Source organism: Streptopelia decaocto, assembly GCF_964273445.1.
Source record: "Streptopelia decaocto genome assembly, chromosome: 6".
Taxonomy (NCBI): Eukaryota; Metazoa; Chordata; class Aves; order Columbiformes; family Columbidae; genus Streptopelia; species Streptopelia decaocto.
The window spans coordinates 24,400,532-24,421,354 of record NC_138660.1 but is presented as its reverse complement, the minus strand read 5'-3'; the positions used below and the strand labels follow the sequence as shown (position 1 = coordinate 24,421,354).

General features: G+C 51.3%; 3 protein-coding genes across 17 annotated transcripts in view; 2 read left to right on the top strand and 1 right to left on the bottom strand.

Moving 5' to 3' along the window:
- The window catches only part of GIGYF2 (GRB10 interacting GYF protein 2), a 76,673-nt gene extending 73,876 nt beyond the window's left edge, over positions 1-2,797 (top strand). For all 12 annotated transcript variants that reach the window (XM_082057163.1, XM_082057171.1, XM_082057173.1 and 9 more), the window contains one exon: positions 1,027-2,797. In XM_082057163.1, coding sequence (XP_081913289.1) covers positions 1,027-1,094 — 68 coding nt within the window. In that variant the 3' untranslated portion in view covers positions 1,095-2,797. The remainder of the gene's footprint in view (positions 1-1,026) is intronic.
- A 43-nt stretch (positions 2,798-2,840) lies between these two features.
- SNORC (secondary ossification center associated regulator of chondrocyte maturation) lies at positions 2,841-13,821 on the top strand (the record flags this gene model as incomplete). Of its 4 annotated transcripts, none has more annotated exons than XM_082057179.1 (3): positions 2,841-2,959; positions 12,807-12,992; positions 13,712-13,821. In XM_082057179.1, exons 1-3 carry the CDS (start codon positions 2,911-2,913, stop codon positions 13,819-13,821), a joined length of 345 nt encoding a protein of 114 aa, XP_081913305.1. In that variant the 5' UTR covers positions 2,841-2,910. The 4 variants fall into 4 exon arrangements, with proteins under 4 accessions (XP_081913305.1, XP_081913306.1, XP_081913304.1 ...); XM_082057180.1 differs by having other exon boundaries at positions 2,854-2,959; positions 12,810-12,992; XM_082057178.1 differs by having other exon boundaries at positions 2,894-5,407; positions 12,810-12,992.
- A 570-nt stretch (positions 13,822-14,391) lies between these two features.
- NGEF (neuronal guanine nucleotide exchange factor) overlaps positions 14,392-20,823 on the bottom strand; it is a gene marked incomplete at its 5' end in the record, with an annotated part of 39,467 nt that continues 33,035 nt past the window's right edge. Inside the window, 3 exons of the mRNA XM_082055927.1 lie at positions 14,392-16,961; positions 17,567-17,671; positions 18,036-18,115. Of these exons, the coding sequence (XP_081912053.1) occupies positions 16,789-16,961; positions 17,567-17,671; positions 18,036-18,115 (358 nt within the window). The 3' untranslated portion in view covers positions 14,392-16,788. The remainder of the gene's footprint in view (positions 16,962-17,566; positions 17,672-18,035; positions 18,116-20,823) is intronic.

Here is a 20,823-nt window from a genome sequence, read left to right as displayed (position 1 = left end):
AGCACATGCAGCTTCTTAAAAATCAGTACACTGCATTACAAAATAATTCCAAACCCTTTTAGGTAACATACTGCCACAAGAGGGAGCCACAGCAATTTTCTTAAACCTATGAACAGTGCTTTTTATCTGTTGAAAGCAGCCTCTAGCACAGAGGAAGCCTACGTAGCAGTCTCAAGACATTGAAATGTCAGGTTTGTGTATTGTAGCCTCACACAGGAAAATTCCTTTTTCCCATATGGGGTCGGTACAACCGTAACAGTTGGATTTCAGTAGGAAAGTTGCATATGATACATTGGATTTTTTATTGTAGAAAAATTTTTTGCTTTTTCTCACACTTTTTTCATGTGCATCATGTCCTCGACAGTTAGAGTTAAAAGGTTTGCTAGAAGTTATCTGTAGGCATCCGCATAGCCCTATATGAATTTGTACGTTTTTCATGCTGTACTCCCAAGATAGAAGATTGTACAAAAGCATGGAAATACATGGAATTGCCACTAGATTTCACAGGTTCATGTACGTAGACTTTAAAGTAAGGGGTAGAATCACTCATACCCCCTGAATTGTTGAGCATGATTCTACTCATGGATTCTGAGTTCACAAAATGGATGTATGTGCCTCTTGGACCATGTGACTAGAGCGTTGACAGGCGCTTCCGCATACCAGCTGACTCCAATGTGTTCTCATTGCTGAGCCACATCACCACTGTGCCTATATGTGCCTTGTTCCAGCTCTGCAGATGACATCTTTTAAATGAAAGTTGAAACCAGGCTTCTGATGATCTGTTTTTAAAGACCAAGTGTTACTCACCTAAATATACAGTTGATTATCTTTTTTTTTTTTTTTAAGGAAAAAAAACTCAAACAGTTTGGGTAATTATATCTCTAGCCTTGCTGATTTTTCCCCATGAGTTATTTGACTTGTATTATTCACTTCATCTTACACATGCTGCTGCATGTGACAGATGTATTGCATCTAATACAATCTATCACATCCAGATTTTTAACCCAAGTTCTCCTTGTTTTACAGGGTTTTCAGTGAATGCCTCATCAGAGCGGCTCAATATGGGAGAAATAGAGACTTTGGAAGACTACTGAGCATGTGCAAATCAACTGGCTTTTCCTGCGTCTGTTAACCATGGATTCTCCGTTTTGGACACAGTACTCTCCACCATGCGTTCTTCTTCTTCGCCTTGCAGTGAATCACAGAATCAATCATCTCAGGCTGCTTCCTCTAGCCCCAGCAAGCCCTTTCTGCCTAGGACTGCACAGGCGTCATTCCTGCGGTCAGCCTCGAGTTGAGCGGACTTTGTTCAGAGTCCTGGGAGGGTGGGAGATAGGATTCTTTCACAACAAGGCTGATTTGGGCAGCGAGCTTTCACTGTGCTGTGATTTCTTCTGCTGACATACCTGGAAAAAAAAAATCAATTGGGATTCTGCAAACCATTGCTTCCCTCTTCTGGTTACTCTTACCACATCCAACACGTGCAGTCAAGGAGAGAGAGAGTTTGTGGTTAACAGATGTTGGTCAAAACCAAAATGCCACACAGATACTGACTTCCGCGCTCCATCAGGGCAAGAGGTGCTCTCCCAAGCCAGGAGTTGCATTCATAAGCTAACCTTAGAACTGGCGACAGCAGCAGAGAGGGGCGGTGGCGGGCGCAGTTTAGCTTGGGTTGGTTTGAAGTTGCACACCCCCTGCCAGCCCTTCTCAGCACATTATTTTTGGAGGGAAAAGCTCGAGTCTGTCTTCATTAGGTGGTGATGCTGAAGCTGGTGGAGTTCCCTGTTGGCGTACTCCAGCCTTCCTGGACAAGTGTCGACTCCTACTCTGGGGAGAAAAAGTGGGGTGGCATCTCTTCTTTCAGGTTGAATTTATCCCTTAAATGCTACCTTTGGAGGGTTAGGACCAGTTTATTTTGAGCTCTTTTTCTGCAAATTTGTCTCGTTTAAGAGACAGTAGGATCTTTACCGTGTGGATCTTTAGTCTTTGGTGAGGGTGAACACTGGCTTTCAGGTACACACCCCAGCAGTCTTAGCTAATTGTCATTTCAAGCAGAGCTTAGGTTAAGGAGCAGAGATGATGCCCTGTTGTCATGAAGAGAGACTGTGGAGGGTGAAGCTGTGTGCAATGACAGCCCTGCTTATCTTCTACACCTTAAACTACGTCACGCACCTTCACTGGGATCCATAATGTTCAAGTATTTATGGAATCATAACCTTCCTCTCTCACTGAAAGATTAACACCACCTTCCCTTCTCCACCCACCCATGTGCACACACCACAATAGAAAGAAAATGAAAACTGCCAAATGCACTTAGTCTCAAGCCCCTGGTCCCGTCTCCCATTCCTAGAGGGTTATAACCTGCTGAGGGGGGTTCGCTACAGTTTTGGTGGAGTTGTATAAAAGTGTCTGTCTTGCTGTCATCACTGCCTAAAGAAAACAGTTCGAGTTGCTCAAGAGCAGTTTGGCTTTGGATTTTATTTCATTTGGTTTATTCATTTTTTGGGGTCACCTTCCCCTCCTCCTCCTCTCTCTTCCCCCTGCCCCCAAACATGTACAGTAACTATACAGAGACTGCTGCAGACTTGTATATAGTTTTTGGATCCAATAGCATGGAGAGACTTGGAACTGTTGCAAATCTGGTCTCCCTGTCTCCTTTGCTTTGTAAATTCATAAAAGGGGGAAGAGGGGTAGTTAAAATGTTTACAAAACTTTAAACTCCCTCTGAACTTTTGCCAGTGTGGGGGGGAAAGAGAGAACTTAAATAAAACCTGGTTGTATTATATCTGAGAGAAAACTTTTTGCTTGCTTTTGTCAAAGCTGAGTTTTGAGATAATTCCTGGTGCTAAAACTGACCCAAAAATCGACTCTCATCAGTTTTCATCAAGAAACAACAAGCAAATACACAGGATGTGGAACAACAACTGCTGCTTTATTTCTGCCCTGGTGAGGAATACCGGTGGGTTTTTTTTTTCTACTTGATAATTTTAGAGTTCAAATAAACACCAGTAAGTTGAGATTGGAAAATACTGACAAGAAAGCTTTAATTTTACCCCCTCCCTCTCTGCACAGAAACACGTGCATTCAGGCTCGTGGTGTTTATGCAGGAGGGATCAAGCCGCTGCTGGTTTTCTGTTACTACAGACGCTTGGCCGTGAAGCGTTGTTGTTGTTGTTGTTGTTGTTGTTGTTGTGCCAGTTGGTAACCACCCCACCCACTCCAATTCCCTTCCCTAAATGAGGGGTTTGATTTCTCCCCTCAGCATAAAGTCCACACAGCCACCTTGTAGGCTTCCCTGTTTAGACAAAATCTTATTTTCCTTTTTTTCCAATTGCTGCTTGGTTTTGTGTGGAAAATCCCAGTAAAAGTTGATGATAAACGTCCTTCTACCATTCACATCATCACAAAGAATATGAAATCAGTAAAGAACTAACTTCTACGGTAGCTTTGCATTATGTTTAGCTGATGTCTTGGAGAGAACAGTACATGTTAAGGCTGGTAATTTCACTTTGGTTTAATATCTTCATTTTTTTTTTTAGTGTATAATATGTCTGCTTATTAAGTACTTTCTGTTTGTGTTTTGTTTTGTTTTTAATGGCATGATCTAATTTCTACAAACTAATTTTGGACCACTCTATACTGTGTAACAAATAAGCAAAAGCCTGTTAATTTCCAGCTCAACTGGGGAGCAGGAAAGGAACAATTCACCAGTTGCTAAATGAAAATGCAGAACTGCAAGCAGGGAAAACGTGCAATAATTTGTCGAATGCCAAGAACCTTGCTCAGCTTCTGAGAATTTGTAGATAATGGACCAGCAGGGAAGATCTTGCTCTTAATATTTTAATATTCTGGCTTCTGTACTTAGTATGAAGGTAAGATTCTGATGTTCAGATTGTGCTCAGGTTGCTGCCCTGTCACCTTCTGTGACGAACAGGGCCTTTTGCTGTATCACAGGCTACTTGGATTGGTAGGGATGGGAAAAATAGGAGCTACAGCTTTGGATCTGCTGCTGGGTATGTGTTTATGCACTTCCAGCTCCTTTTTGGGCAGAACATGAACCTGCAGAGCTAATGTGGCTTTGATCCAGGTTTGAAACAGGATGTTGAATTTGACAGTAGAGATGTCTGAGGTTTCTTTTGAGCATGTTTCACCAGGTGACTACTTAACTTCTTATTCTGCTGCAGGGACAGTGCTCAGCCCTCTTTCTGGCTTCCCCTTGCAGCCAGGTACCTTTGCAAAGAACTGCAGCAGCAGGATGACTTACAGGAACACCTGAACTGTATCTGGCTGCCTGTCAGAGAAAGCAAAAAGCAAAGAGATCCCTTAGCAGAAAAATCTGAATCTGAAATTTAAGATAAAATTACTCATCATATTTTCAGATCATAAAGAACTGACACGGGGGATGTCTATGTACTTTATTATGTCTTATTCTGAACAGAAACCGTGAAGTATTTAATCCTCATATCAACTTTAAAAAATCCTAATGAAATTCTTCTATCCTCTGACATTGAGGTGGAGTGGTTTTGTACACTTCATCCTTTCCCAAATTTCTTACTGGTGCGAGTGTGATCTGAAACAAACCTCAGTTTTCTCTGTGGTGAACTTTTCGTGAGCCCGCTTGTTGGGGAGGGCCAGAGTGGCAGCGGGTTGCAGGAGGAGGCAGCGTCCGTGCAGTTTGGATCTGAGGAGGTTGCTGGCCTCGCCTGGCGAAGGAGCTCTCCTGGAAGGCTTTTAACAGGCGCTTCTGCCAGCAGAGACCACACACAGCTCCTCATACACCTCGGTAAGTATTGCACCCGCAAAATGACATGCCATGGAGCTGCTCTGGCTCCATTTCGAAGCATTTTAGCCTCAAGATTGAGGCACTTACTCTTTGCTGTGCCCAATATGGGAAGGGCATTGAGGAGCAGGCAGAGCCCTCGCTTGGATTCAGGGGTTGTTGCCTCAGTGGCTCTTGTGTTATTTCTGACCCCACGGGACGGCTGGACAGGGGGCAGACATTCCAGGAGCATCTCCACGTCCCCTAGGAAGGACTCTGGCCTCGTAGGGTGATGGGTGCTGAATTCCGAATTTGGCTGCCTGTGGGGTTGCAGGCAGGGATTGGGAGGGTGGAGCTGCCTGGGGAGGAGGTGTGTGCTCTGCGAGCCAGAGAGAGCAGCTCTCCGCTGGGCTTTGCGCTCTCTCCATCCACTTGCTCTGTTGAGAAGAATTTTTTTTTTTTTTTTTTTTTTTTTACCTGACTGGACAAAGTTTTTATTATACCAGTGAAACTTCCAAGTTGTTTTGTACTTTGAAGAACTTTAAGAATTCCTGCTGCCTTTCCCGAGGGAAGCCATGCCCTACCACAAAGTCCTGTGTCTGGTCCTGCTAACGTTGGTCGGCATCCTGGTCCCTGCTGTGCTGGCAGGTAAGGAGCTCTGTCTGCATTTAAAGCCCAGAAGTGCGGGAGATCTTTTACTAACCTGCCTCTCCATCTCCTCTCCTTGCATACTTTCTCTCCCTCCCCTAAAAACATCCGTAAGTACTTATTGAACTATAATGGAGTAATGGAAACTAGATTTGGCATTGGTGGCTCGTGGTGAGTAAAACTATGTTCTCCATCCTCAGACCATGTTGCTCTTGAGGAAAAGGGAGAAAATCCTGTGTAATTTTTCTGAGGCTGAGTAGCAGTAGCAGCTCCAAGCATTAGCAGCAGTGGGTCGGCAGGCAGGTCAGTCAGCAGCGGACAGAGAGCTCTCAACAGTTGATGGGGGCAGGTTTTCTGACTGCTTTAAATGGCAGGAAAAGTTACAGTCTTTAAACATTTTTCTTTGGCTGAAGAATTTGCGCCGATTTCTGGTTCCTTCTGAGCTTTCTGCTACAGCAAAGCCCTTTGCCGCCGCTGTAAATAGCGATGTGAACGTGTTGATGAAAGCACTTGGCTTGGTCAAAGGCAGAAAGGTGCATCTAAACTGAGTTTTCTGGAGCTGGGTGCAGTGAGGGGCGGTAGTGCTGGGCAGGTATGTGGCTCTGGCTCCAGCGAGGTGATGGGGATGGTTAATGAGAGATGCTTATTCTGTGAGGTGTGATGTTTTAAGGAGGCGGCTGGTAATTTCAGCTTTATCTGCTCACACCTTTCACAGAGTTGAGGGGAACCGAAGGCACAACCAGCTTCAAAGGCTGATCTGAGAGGGTTTCACAGTGAGGGAAAAACAGCTCTCTGACCATCTCCATAGATGGGCTATGAGCATACGGACAGCAGCTCCTCGGGGAGCTGCCTTCCCTCAAAGCCTCTTTCCTGAGCGCAGGTGAGGCCAAAGGTATGGATGGCTCAAGCCAAAATAACAGGCAAGAGCACAGCACTTGTTTTCCTGAATTCCTGTCCTGCCTTCCAGGACCTGGAGCAAGGCTGGATTGCAGGTCCCTTGCAGTTTGTCCTGAGCATCTTGCCTTGCAGGGAGATCCTGGCCAGCCCTCTAACAGATGAAATTATTTATTTTTAAAGGAGCTTTCCTACAGGTAGGGAAGTTACCTAGCTGGAATGTGTGCGGGTCCAAGAGCAGAATTACTGTAGTTGGTATTTCCCCCACAGATTCTTCCCTTGCAGGACACTTTCTTACTGGGAAACCTTTAGAGTAACTAAGAAATGAGCACTCAAAAGTGGATGTTTTCTTTCTCAAGTCCTGAGCTTTGATTTTTCCGTAGTAGAACATTAATTGCTTAAGCACAGTTTCAGTTCATAGCTTGTTCATGTTCCCAAAGCAGTGGCAGTCGTCTTCCCCAAAACCAGGTAAGTTTTATTCTTAACTGTTAACAGTACTTCACTCTGCAGAAATTGATTCATTTCCAGTGAAAATTTGATCTGCTTCCTCTCTGAGCTAGGGTTTCCTTTACACTATCTTAAGTTTCCAATATTCGGCGCATATTTGCTCTGTCTCCTGCCTTGCCAGCTTTCCTGTGTACTTGCTCTCAGCTCAGCATTGCTGCTATGGCTTGTACCAAACTGTCGCTGCCTCCCGGTGTCACTTTGCTCCCGTGAAACACCCTCATTCTTTTACTGGATGAGTCTCACTTGCGCAGTGAGGCCAGTAGCTCTGGAAGAGCTCTGTACATGCAACATTCTGATCCTGGGGCATAGGAGAGACCCCACGTTTTCTCTGTCACATTTTAGAGGCTTGGGGCCCTCTTAAATTTGTTTTTTTCTGCTGCCTCAGTACAGGACATAAGGAAACCAGCCTGTATGAGAAGCCATCCCAGGAGCAGAGAGGATTTTCTGTTGCATCAGGAGTTGGAGGGGTACCTACCTCCCCTCAATACAGGGGCTTTTAGTGCATAGTGGAATTTTTTTCTGCTTTTCTCCCCATTAGAAAAGGAAATTTCCTGCCTTGTGCAGATGAAGAAGGGAAGGGCACACAGACAGCCCTCTGGTCTCCATGCATACACATGCAGCCCTGCCTTTCTGTAAACAAGTTTATTTAACGTTCGTCAGCACCGAAACGCTCCGTGCTGCTCCACACTTGAGCTGCCAGTGCTGGCCCGTCACAGGCTGCCCTTTGTGCTCCCTGTGAAGGCCCCTTTTCATCCCTGCGCTGGCCCTGAGCCCGCTGTGGCTACCTGGGGCCGGACAGCCTGTTGCTGGCCTCAGAGTTCACCTCCCGTCTCAGCACCTCATACTTTCCATGGCAAAGCCCTCCACGGTGAGCAGAGTGTGCCTTGGAGAGGGTGGCAGCTGGCACTGGCCACGCGGACCCGAGGTCCAGAAAGAGTTTTTCCTTCCTCATTGGATTTAAATCTATCGCAGTGGTGACTGGGAGCTAAAACCCACCAAAACTCGGATGAGTGCTCAGGAGTTCAGCGAGATGAAGGATCTCTGCCAGCTGAGGTTCCCATCTGGCAGTAGCAGTCAGAGCACTTTTGGGGTGCTGCTGGGTCGTGTACCTCGATCCAGCTTCTTGCCCAGCCAGTCTGGTTTCCTGGACAATGTCTGAGGGCTCTGTGACTGGAGAAAGTGTGAATTTCTCCTTCAAGTTACTAAGCTTTTCCCCAACATCCCTTTTTCAAAGATGGGGAAACAACTGAGTTTTTAACCCTCTTTGTCCCATGTCATCTAGGTGCATCAGGAAACAGAGCCAGTCCAAGGGCCTTCTGCACACCCAAATCCTCTCCGCTTCTTTCTCCAAACCCAAGTGGAACTTAGGAGGATTGTAAAGAATTGAATTTTTTTTTTCCTATTAGCAAAGCCAGTTTCAATTTGCTTAATGAATCATGAGCTCCAAGGGAAGTGGAAGTGAGTAAAAAGCCTTGGCAAGGCCCTGGCTTCCTAATCGTGTGTATATTTTGTAGCTAAACTCTGATGTGGGCTCATGAGTTCCTTTGTTTTGAGCTAATGTGGAAATACATTATACTGCCATAGCACATCACAATGTGTATAGGGGAAAAAATAACAGCAGAGCAGGAGATAGTCTTTATTATGCCAGAGGAAAACATACAGGAGAAGACTTTGTCCAAGGACATCATTCCATAGCAGCTCTTGTGTCTTCATTTTCAACAACAGGAGAATAAAAGATTATTAGGAAGTTTTTAAAGTTCAAGTATTAGAATGTGAGAAGTAGTACATTGTTTTTGTCAGGCAAATTTCTTAAACAGGTGCGGTTGATCCAATGGATCCATCCAGACTTAGAGCAAGTCTTTGTAGACTGTTAGTCAACCATGCTCAGCACCAGTGCTCCTGAGGAATTTACTGACATGAGCACCAGCTCCCAGCGCTACGGCTGGAGGTGGAGAGTGCTCCAGGAAGCAGCAGGTGACCGTAACCTTTCCCTCCTCCATGCAATGGATGTAATACAAAGACACAAAAATCTGCAATTCGGAATAAAAACCATCAGGCTCTGAGAAAGGATGTTGGGTGCCATGAAGTTGGACCTGTAAACTGTTGTGACTGGAGAAACTCTGTGCCATGTGCAGGTTACAGCAGGTGCCCTTCCCTCTTTCCCAGGACCACTGAGCATCTGCGTCCTACTGAGCTATCATTTCTGTCACTGTAAGTGTAAACTTGTCACCTGATGGAGAAGGAAAGTCTCATTGTCATCTCCTGTTGAAAGGCTGTGAGGATGATGAGATGCTTGTACCAGGAAGAGTACTGGTCATTGGTGAGTGATCTCTGGGCATGAAGATGTTGGCCACATCTGCCTGCCTTGAGGTCTTGTAGGCCACCTGTGGAGAGGTTCTGGTTGGCCCTTGTCTTGAAGGATCATTCGGATTTGATCGGCTTCCTCAAGAGCTATCGCTTGTGGAGACTTTTCCACTCTTATCTTTCAGCCACTGAGTATCTGGAGCAGCTGCTGCCATGTCACCGTGCTGGCAGCTCACCCACCTCCTTCTGATTGAACATAGAAATCGTGCTTTTGTCAAGCTGCCTTTGGTGTCATCCATTCTGGATCTCACTGAAGTCCTGGTGGGTCCCTGCACCATTAAGAAAACTCCCAGTCTGTTTCTTTATAGTGTAGTAACTGGTATTTTCTTCCCTTTTTCTGACCTCACTTGAAGCTAAGCTCTGCTGGAGAGAGGGAGAATATGCAGCGTAGTATAGTCCTGGAGTCTTGCTTATGCACAGAGAAACTGAGCCCAGAAAGGAGAGGGACTCGAGGTGGTCACGTAAAACAGCAGCCTCCTGAATCGGGTCCCATGCCGCGGTGTATCCAACAGGAGAGTGTCACCTGAGCAGGGGCACACCTTAGTAATAGTGTGTGTAGAGAGGAGCACTGGTGACTCTGGTTGTTGAAGAAACCAGCTGGGTGTGTGCAGATAGTAGGATGGGTGTTTGGGCTTCTCACACAGGTGGATTTATGGAGGCACATGGTTAGTTTAGGGAGGGAAAAATCAAAGGCAAGTCTTTGAAGGAAAGTTGTTGGTTCTCCTGGGCTGCATCAGTTGGCTCAGGAGGACTTGCCTGCGGGTGCCTTCCTCTGGGGATTCTGCTTGTGTTTGGCTTTGCGTTTCCCCTGCCCCGTGTGCCTGCTCTGACAGCACCGAGGTGCAGGGACTGAAGAGAAGACCCATCAGCAAGCCCTGGCTCTTGATGGTGTTAAGATGCAGGTATTTCACTTTATGTATGTGCACGATTCTGCTGCTGCTTCTGAGCTGACAACTGCTAGGGAGGCACTAGACCTGACTGAAAGGAGTTGTGTTTCCCTGGGTGGAAGCACCGTTAAGGTAAAACCGCAAGAACTCAGGATAGAAAACTCGTGTGTAGCACACTCTGGTCTTTCTGTGAGGGAGAACTGAGAGCGTGCTTTAATCAGGTGAGGGGGATTAACAAAATACATATCCAGAAGCCATCCAGGACTCTATCCAGGTCTTAAAAATCACTGAGATCGTAAACAAATTAGACCGTTTCCTCTTGGTTATCAAAAATAAGCTCTGTGCCCTGCTTGAAGAGACCTGCAATAAATTTGTCAGGAATTAGGTGCACTGGGGACAGAAGAGACTTTCTGGGACCTGTGGGTCTGGTTAGAAAAGGAGCCTTTGCACTATGGTTGAAAGGAATAGCGCTCCCTCCTCATCCCTTTGAGAACAGAGAGCTGGGAGCACCCTATTTGGGTCCTGCAGAGCCTGGATGGTGCTTGCGGCTGTTACAGATCATCTGAATTGACACCTTTCCTCCCCTGGTCAGACACGAGGGGTACACCCAGCTCTTCTGGATTTGGAGAGAAAAACATTCTTGGGAAATGCGACAACGATGTTCTCCCTGCCGATGGGAATGGCCGTGGTGTTGGTGCTGGCCCTGGGGCTGTTGACATAGTCAGGAAGGTTGTAACTGGAGTGTTGCTCTTCTGTGTGGAGTTTCTCCATGTGCCAAAGCAGCCTGGAATGGGGCTTCAAAAGCGTGAGGTACATTTGGTCTGTGCCTAAACCAACAGCTTCCTACTGGCACTGCTGCTGACTGAACAACCCCAGCTCTGCTCACTTCCTTTCCCTGTTGTGTTAACTGCATTTACCCACTAAATTCTGTGCTTCATCCTGATCTGTCCCTGATAGCTAAACCACAGGATTTGTGGAGGAGAGATCCGCTGGAGATGGAGCTTCTGGATGGGATGCGAGTCTCCAGCTCTGCTGGCTGGTTTTGCAGGATGGGTCGGGAAGGGCTCTGCAAGGGGCTCGGGTGTTTCTGGGGAGCCCCCATGGAGCACAAACCTCTTGTGTGCTCATACAGGGGACCTGAGATCCACCTCTGCTGCAGTGACTACGGATGTACTGTGCGTGTGGGAACATGGGACTTGCTGCTGCAGCAGCTTCTCCCCGTGTAGGCTGGCCTACTGTATGCTGGTGTTACTGCCTGGGTTAACTGGCACAGGCCTCAGAGTCGGGGTTCTTTGCCTCCTTGCTTGTTGGGCCAGAATTAAATCTGGCACCTGTCTCACTGAAAACCCCGTAGCTTTTGTGGCTGTGGAAAGGACTTTCCAGAACTAGTCTGGAACCTTGCTGTGTTCCCAGGTCTGCAGGCAGCCTTGCACAGCTCCAGGGATAATGGGAGCTGCTCTTTGATGTGAGCCCTGCGGTAAGCCCTAGCACACACCATGCAGGCAGCAGAGGTGAGTGTTTTGGCGTGGGCCCTTCTGCTCCTTTTGGTACAGGGCTCCTATGGGAGAGCACAGCGTGGTGGAGCCCGTTAGCGCCGATTCTTCAGCTTGCTCTCCTCCCACCAAGCGCCGGCTGCCTGTGGGAGGCAGGGAGGGCTCCGGGTACTCAAAGCTGGGGCTGGCACTGCTGAGATGTGCTGCTGCCACCTCTCTTGCTGGGTCACAGAGAGCTGCAATGGCACTGGAGCGAGTCTCCAAGCACCTCTCGTACAACAAGAGACTGTGTGTCAGAGCCAGAGTGCCTGCAGATGCCTCTGTGCCTTGCCCCGGGGAGCCCAGGCTGGTTGCTCTGGCTCCTCTGCTGCCCTTTTTCCCCATCCCAGGCAACCATCGTGTCACTTCAGGTGGGCCCTCGTGGTGGATGCTGTTAGATTTGGCGGTTTTTTGCCCCTTCTGTTTTTTTTTTTTTTTTTTTTCCTCTATCCCAGTGCGACATTCCCAGCGGTTTCGGCAGGGACTTGAGGAATGTCTCCCGCTCCTGCTGGGGCTCAGCTGAACAAGCCGGGCATTGACAGGGAGCGCTCGGCGCAACCACACACAGACAGGGAGGGCTCTCTGGTTTGGTCCCCGACCCCACAGTGGGAAGAAATAACATCAAACGGAGCCTGGCCCTGCTTTCATCTCCCCAGCACGGCATGGAGGTGGGGCACGAGGAGGTCGAGGCTCTGGGGCTCCAAGCTGGGGGAGCCGTGTTCTGTGCAGTGCCAGTGCGTCCAGCAGCCTACACCACATAGGCTGGTGGTGCAGGACAGAAAGGCCCTGGAGTGTCCTGAATTTGGCCAGCGCAGGTGGCCAGTTGGCCTCTGCCTGCTGCAGGAATGTGACAGCCCCTCCCAGCCTGGTCCCCATGGGCAAACTGTCTGTGCCTGTGCACGCAGTGTCTGTTTGTGCATGAGCCAAGGTGGCATGGTTGTGGGGAGCTACCTGTTGTCCCGCGTGTGCTGTGCGTACACTGGGTTGCTACAAAAGCCTGCGGCAGCATGGTTTTACAGTGGGGCATGGGCATTGCCTTCAGCTGGCACCAGGGGTCAGTGCCCTTTTGGAGGAGGGCTCTGCCCCTTGGTGTTTCTCAGCCCTTGGATCACCCTCCATCCACCCCAGGGCACTTGGCAGGCAGCTGGAGCCTGTGGCTGTCACCTGGCCAGGGCCACCCGTGCCCAGAAGTGACCGTGGCTGCTTGTCTCCCAGCAGAGTACCCGCAGGGCCCGGTCCCCACCCTCTGGAACGAGCCGCCTGAGTTACCCTCTGGAGCCGGCCCCTTCGATGTGGCCACCACCACAGCCCAGCCATCAGACGCCACCGCCTTTCCCCCGTACACCACCGAGCTGGAGCCCGAGGACACCACCCACCTGCACCGGCTGGACGCTGGGGATGGTATGTGGTTGCACCATGGGCATGGGGCATCTGCACTGTGGATTTGCTCTTTATGTCACCTCCCAGGAGCTGTTCGAGGTGGCCTGTCCCCAGCCATGTTGCTGGGGTGGGAGAGCGCACCTGTATTGTCTGCTCAGGGAGACTTCATGCCAAAAAGTCTCTGCTGCAGGGTGCTCACCAGCCCCAGAGCAGCTGCTGAGGCCTTTCCTCCTGCCCTGGGTCTGACCTGTCACAGCAGGTACCAGCAAAAAGGAGCCCCGAGCACAGGCAGAGCTCTCCAGGCAGGAGCGTGCTTAAAGCTTGTCAAATGGGGAATGTGAGCTCCTGAACTACAGGAGCTCCCTGGCTCCTGAACTACAGCAAACACCTGCTGTGATGTGGTTCTGTAACAAGCAAAGTGAATCTTTGCGTGGGTGTTCACAAGAAAGCTGAGCACCAAAGACCTCCTTTGTGGCAGCTGTCCCTGTCACCAGAAGGTCTCTAAGGGGCCAGTGGCTGGTTCCAACACCCTGCCCAAGAGCTTGATGCTGCTGGGGCACAGGACCACACCTCAGCTGTGTGGGTACATGGGAACAGGGCCACCATGGCCACGACCATGCCCCTTCCAGGGCAGAGATGTGGCTGCAGATGTGCTGGGTGTGCGTGATGCCCACAGACCTTCCCATCTGGGACCCACTGGCTCTGCTGACCTCACACCACCTTGTTCTCTGTCTTTGCAGGCTCACTAGGGCCTGGAGCTATCGGTGCCATTGTCATCGCCTCTCTCCTGGGTACGTCTGTGCTTGTGGCCTTGGTCGTCATCACGCTGAGAAAGTTCTCTGCCTCCTGAGCTCAATAAAAGATTTTTCTGTAATACAACCAGCCTGTCTCCTGCCCTCAACTGCTCCTGCTCCCCATCTGCCTGAGGCCCCTTGCAGAGAAATGCAGCCGTGGATGCAGCAAAGGGCACTGGGCTCTGTGCCAGGCAGCAAAGCTGCAGCCTGCAGTGCTCCTTGCTCTTAACATGCAGATCTCCTGGGTGCAGAGACCTGGCAGGCTTGGCCGCAGCAGCCGGTGTCACCCCCACAGGCAGGAGGGACCTGAGCAGTGAGTGGCTTTGAGCTGGCAGCAGCTCTCATGGTGTCACCTAGGTGGTGGTCAGAGTGTTGGGCATCACCTTGCACAGCTGTCCTTCTGAGGGGTTGTTCAGTTGGTGTAAACCACCCCGGTATTGCCCTGGTCTCATCCTGCCCCATGTTCATGTTCAGCCCCCTTCCACCCCATGTTCACGTTCAGCCCCCTTCCACCCGCTGTGTTTGGGCCAGTTGCCCCCCATCATTTGCACTGGAGGGGGCTGGGGAGGCAGCGAGCAGTTGGTGTGAGGGGAGGAAGAAGATGTACACGTGTTGCTTTGGCGCTGGCTTGTTCAGCTATATTTCATCACACGGAAAAACGAGACGACAAGAAGTTCCCTTCAGTTCGCTGAGGCAGCCCGGCGGGGGCCGGGAGGGCTCCAGCCCATGGTTGTGGGCCCCAGGCCTGGCCCTGGACAACACTTGAGACCACTGGAATGGAGGCGTGCAGGGCTGGGTCTGAGGAAATAACACTGGGTGCCACTTGGTGCCTGAAAATGACACAGCCTGTGCCTGGGGCTTGGAGTCCTAGAAAGTCACAATGGGGCAAGAGGGGCTGGGGGTAGTCCCAGGGCTTGGTGGTGGGTCGTGGGACAGTGCATGGCAGCCCAGGGCCCCTCTCCTTGCAGCGAGGAACTGGTGTCCTGGCCCTGGGGAGCCTGGGTCAGTCCCAGAGCTGTTTCTGATGGGCGAGGGAGATTTCTGTGCTGTGAGAAACATCCCAGGTGGGTGTGTGGGGCTGTACTGGGCTGGCTGCTGGGCTGCAAAGCTGGAGGATCTGGGATGTGCCAATTTCTCAGGTAATTTTAAGGACTTCTTAGAGCTGGAGATCATCTGGATTTTGCATTAGAGAATTTGCGGCTGCTGCAAGGTCTTAGACCCTTAGCTGGAGGTTTGGTTGTATTCAGCTGCCTGCAGGGTGACCTGACTTGGGCTCATTTCACAGGGACACACCCTTGCACCAGGCTGGAGGCTGCGGTCCATTCCTGGCTGCAGCTCTGGACTGGGTACTGGCAGGTGGACAGGGCAAGTGCAGCTGTTGTCATATGATGGCAGTAAGCTGGGCCTGAGGGGGGAGCCCCTTTGCTGCTGTTTGGTCCTGGGGACTGGCTGCAGCCCCCGCCCAGGGCAGGGCTGACTGGGGGCAGCAGTGCCCAGCCAGCCCTGGGCACAGCCCTGACCCTCAGTTGGCTCCCATCTCACAGCCCATGTAGCCCATAGACCAGCTCCAGAGCCAGCGTCCCCCTGGTGTCCTGTGTCCTCCCCTTGCTGCCACCAGCATGGCTGTGCTCCTCTGCTCTGTGTGTGGCTCTGTGGGCAGGCGGCTGCTTTCCATCCCCTTGTCAAGCGTAACCGTGGCAGCACAGGCCACAGTGCCTGGAAGATGCTCCTTTGCAGTGTTACAGAAAGATACCAAATCATCGCTGTCCCTGATGGATGCTGGCTACAGATTGGGAACAGCCTGTGGCCAAGGCCATGTGTGGGGCTGTTCAGAGCAAGGCTGCTGAACAGCAGGTGGCTGCTGTGGGTCTGTCCCCTGGCCCATCTCAGTGCTGCACCTTGGGCTTCATGCAATGCTCAGTGCTGCAGCTGGAAGGAGTAATGATCCATTTCTGCTGGCGACAGAGGATTTTGTATATACATGGAGTTGAGCCTGTACAGAGAGCTCGTGTGTGCAGCTGTGGGTGTGGGTTACAAGCATGCAGGACAGCAGCTCCTGGGGTAACATCCCTTGCCTGCTGTGTGGCAGCCCGGGTCTGCTGGTGCCGCCGTGGTACGTGGTGTAGAGCAGGGAGGTGCTGGCACAGGGGCAGCGGAGACTGCAAGTGCCGGATCAACTGGGAAAGGCCGTGGTACCGGGCTTCTTCCGTGGAGGGATGCCAGTTGGGGAAAAGGATGACCGATAGGCAGAGCCCAGGTGTGAACTAGATGATCTTGGAAGATCCCTTCCAACTCAAACTGTTCTATGATTCCACGTGTTTTAAGTCCACCAGGCAGGTAGAGACATGGGTCAGGGCTGGCAAGGTGGGGCTGCTGGTGGAGTGGGGCTGGGTACAGAGCATTTCAGAGCATTTGGGAGCAGGTTGGGGTTCTCTCTGTGGGAATGGGCCCAGCAACTTTGCAGCAGGTGGAGTTCACAGGGCTCATCCCAGGCTGGGGCCAACTGGCTGTGTGAGAGGCGGTGAGACGGCTCCTTTGCTTCGCTTCCTGCCCCTCTAAGTTGCAGCTTTCGGAGGGCCCCAAACTCAAAAGGTGGCAATGAGCTGTAAGTGCTCAAACTGGGTGATGTTCATTGCTGAGTTACATTTGTGGCCATGTGCCTTTGCCAAGTGGCCTGAAGAGCCCCATCTCACACATGTGTGGGGAACAAGGCTCAGCTGGCCAGCACCTGGTGGCTCTCACACTGTGTCTGTTTGGCTTGTGCTCTTTGGGGCTTTACAATGTGCCTGGAAAAGGGTTATTTTAGCCTGTTTGAAGCACTGATCTCTAAGGAAGGATCAGCGTCACAGGAAGCATAGTGGGAAGCCCAGGAGCTACAGTCTGTTTGTTCAGGGGTGCGTGTGCCTGGTCTGGCACGGCAGGTCCTGCACTGTGTCCCACAGCACTGCCACCTCCTCCTCCCAGTTCAGCCTCCATCCTCGGCCCCTTTCCCAGAGGCGCTGCAGATGTGGGGACACCAGCGGTCATTGACGGTTTCTGCTGCCCAGTTTCCTCCGCTGACTGTCATCCGACTTGTGCACCCGGAAGCACTCCTTCAGGTTCTGAGCTCGGATTTTGGGGTTCAGGATCTCCTCCCCCATAGAACTGGGGAACCAGCCCCTCTCCTGGTCATGAAGACGCTCCCCAAATATCCAGCCTGAGCAGAGACAGAGACAGGTGTAAGTGAGGGGAAGGATTGGCTCTTCCTTGCTCCTGCACTTGGACAGTTGCACTGGAACGAGCCTACAGAGCTGCCAGTGCTTTCTGGAAGCTGCTTAGAGGCCTGTGCTGGAGCAGACCAAGTTTGCAAATCAAGCCAAGGGGGCCCACTTGCCTGAGCAGCCCTGTCTTTGGACAAGTGGCTAAAGGGATGACAGCAGAAAGCAGGTGTTGCTGTCCCTGATGTAGCAGAGACCTAATGTGATGGAGTTCCCCATCTACATGTGCACCCCAGAGACCAGGACCAGGTGGCTGTGAAGCATCATCAAGGTAAGAACAGCTCTGGATACATCCTGGGTGGCTGTGGCAGCCCTGCCATGGCCCACAGCCGGTGCCAGGGTGGCTGTGCCAGCATTGTCACAGCTCAGGACAGCCAGGGTTTGCTGAGGTTTGGGAGGAGGCAGTAATGCTCTCAGCTGAGATGCCAAGGCCAGGGTCTCTCCCTGGCTGGAGGGGACCCCTCCTGTCTGTTTGGCAGCCACCTGCCTCAAGTGTTGCCCACCTTTCCACAGGGCTGCCCCAACCTCAACCTGTCCCCTGTACCGTCATCTGTCTTGTCCAGGATGTTGAGGACGTCAGCCAGCTCCAAGGACAGCTCGTCTGGCTGCTGGGCCACGTATGGGTGGACGCACTGGATCTGCGGGCAGTCTGCCAGGGAACAGGGCGAGAGTGAGGACAGAACAGCTCAGGCGAATGCAGCACCAGGAGCTCTGTGAATGGTCACTCTGGCCCCTGCAGGGGGCCATGGGGACCAGGAGGGATCACTGCAGTGCCACCCGTGAGCAGTTGGGGTGGGAGGGAGGGTGCTGGTGCAGCCCAGGCTGGCAGGGAGCAAGGTCTGGGCCAGGCCCACAGACAAGTGGGTGTCAATGGTGGGAACGCAAAGGGAGCCCAGGGAGGAGGGTTCACCTTCAGCAGGGGTCCCAGGCCTGGGACGGTCTGAGATCAGGGCAGAAGAAGGTGCCTGGGGGTAGGGATGAGGAGCTCCTGGCTCCCCTGCTGTGTGACTTACCAACAAGTCTGGATGTAAACGACACAAACTTGGTTCTCCTGTTCGGGGCGAGGGAAATCATCCAGCGCTTCATTTCGCTCCTGTATAGGGGAGACAAACCGAAGGATGAGCATTAGACAGTTGTAGGGACCCCATTTCTCCTGCACAGCCAGCCCTGGGCTCCTAATTCCTCCTCTCGTGGTCCTTCCCCACCTGTCCCTGGGTCTGGACTAAATGGTGATGCTGAGCCCCCTCTCACACACTGGTTGCAATGTCACATGTGCCACAGAGCCCTGGGCCCCACAAGCAGCAGGGTGCCCCTTTGGGGGCCAGCAGTAGGATAGGGGCCTGGCATCCTCTGAGCTCTGACCAGCAAAGGCAGGTCCTGGCTGGGCTGGGTCAATAGGAGCAGTTTTTCCTGGAGAAAAGCCATTATAGGAACCATTTATTCCTGCAGCTGCTGTGCAGGAATGCTTAAAGGGCAGAGCTGATTAATTCACTTGCAGACGCATGTGAGGATTCTGCTCGCTTGGCAGTGGATGAGACAAGAGACCATGTGAGCGCGTTGGCAGATCCTGCAAAACCTGGCCCTGCAGCAGGAGGGGGAAGATTTCAGAGGTGCTGGAGAAGCCCTGGGCCTGGAGCTCCCTTGAGGTTTCCTTCAGACCCACTTGGAAATGGGACAGTTCATCTTCAGGCTGCGGCTCCTGCCTGGAGGAGCAGCTGTGCTCCTGGCCTCAAGGGAGCCAGAACTCTCTGCCTCCTCTGATTATAGTTTTAAAGCCTGAACCTGATACCCATCTGAAGCCACCACGGTGTCTTCTGGGGGAGAGGCCTAAAAGGGAGATATGAAGGACAAGGGCAGACCGGCTGATCTGCAGGGCTGGGAATACCTTGTGCTTTGGGGCTGAAATGCGATGCCAAGGGCCAGTGAAGACACCTGCAGCTGCAAGTCGAACACAGCCCCTCACACCATGAAGAGATGCAGGATGAGGTCCTGTGTGCTGAGGGGTTGGCACACAGAGATCAAACCAGGGGTCTGGCCGTGCTTGCAGGGCTCTTGAGATCCTGCCTGCGGCCTCCAGCTCCTCAGCCTGCAAGGGGCCCACCTGAGCTGCAGTCCTGCCCCTATGACCAGCTGTGTCCAGATGTGCAACCAGTTCTTGGCAGACCCCACTCAGAGCATCTGCTGCAAGCTGCCACCGAGCAGGTCATTGCTGCCATATGGGTTCAGAGCTGGGCAATGCTGCAAGAGCTGTGCACCAGATGCGCCAGTCCTTTTGCCACCTGCTTATCTCTTCCAAATATTCAGTTTTCCAGTTTCTGCCTGGTACTGCCCTGATCATCCCCGCAGCTCTGGAACAGCAGCCTTCAGCAGCTGCCACATCACGTTTCAGTGCACAAGAGCTGTTGGCAAGCTGTGTGCTGGAGCACCTGTGCGCTGCAGCCAGCTACACAGGAGCACGGAACTGCAGTTGGCTCCCAGAGCTGAGGCAAACCCTGGCTTGGTTTATCGTTCTCCACACCGCTCGGTCTCACAGACGTCAAATGTGCGTTTGCCCTGCATAACATGACTGACATCTCTATTTTGAGTCTGGTGAAGCTGCAGTCATGTGCCTGAGGAGAAGGTGCAGTCTCTCGCTGTGCTGGGAGCTCGTGTTCCTGATGCTGGTGGGAGCGGGGGTCAGGGTGCAGCCCCTGGGCTGCAGCAGGACATGTTCCCAGCTGGGGATGGTGTTTGCTAAGAGATACCCATATCAAATCCTGACCTATGGACAGCAAAGTAACATCAAGCTGGGGATGCACATCATCTCTAGTAGCGTTTCAGCTGGTGGTGCACGTACACCTATAATAGCACAGATGTGGTGCCTGGAAAACGTGGGCCTGGTAAGGTTTGGGTCAATGAGAAAGCCATGCCCTGAGCTCCAAACAATCAGGTCTGTGTTAGTGCAGATGAATCATTCGACCAGACTGAGCCTGTTGGAGCCTGAAGTGAAAAATCAGTGAGCCAAAAAAACCTGTAACCAGGGAGACAAGGAGGCCCTGGGCAGCGCGAGATGGGCAGCGGCTGCGGAAGGTGCTGGGGAAGGTGCTGGGGAAGTGGCTGCTTCTCCCACCTTTGCCTCCGAGCAGGAGCCACTTAGCCTGACACAGCTGGTTGGACACAGCCCTGATCTGAGTGAGCCAGCACACAGCACCAGCCAGTTCTGCACTTTGAGTGCAGCGGAACTATATACTGTAAAATATTTATTTCAACTGTTGACATCATCAATTAATTTGATAAATGACAATAATGTAGATTTTACGGCCATATTGTAGGGTGATAAACATCCTGTAAATATGATGAATAGGCACCTAACTATAGATACTCTTCACTTAAGAGTAAAGTGTTCACTCCTCCTGATTCAGGTCTACAATCTTGTTTTGCTTCTGTTTGGTTTTATAACATTTAGAAAAGCTAAAGAGATTGTGCAAAAGCATGTTGGCATGGCTTAGTCATACACTGAGAGGCGGTGACAAAATGGTTTTCTCTCTTCATATACCAGCCCTGTAGTTGAACTAATTAACTTCAGCAGAGTGTGTGATGAAGTGGGAGCATGGGATTCTCTGATTTGGGTAAACATCTGCTAAGAAAGCATCAAGAAGTGTTCTGAATCCTCCTTGCCTTCAGCTAGAGGTGCTTTTTACTTTCTTTTGGTGCTGTTACTTTCTGAATATGCTGCGGGCTGTAAATCACTTTGGTTCCTGTGCCAGGGCTGATTTGTGACCTTTCTGTCCCAGCATGCAAAGTCCCCGTCCACCCTCCACC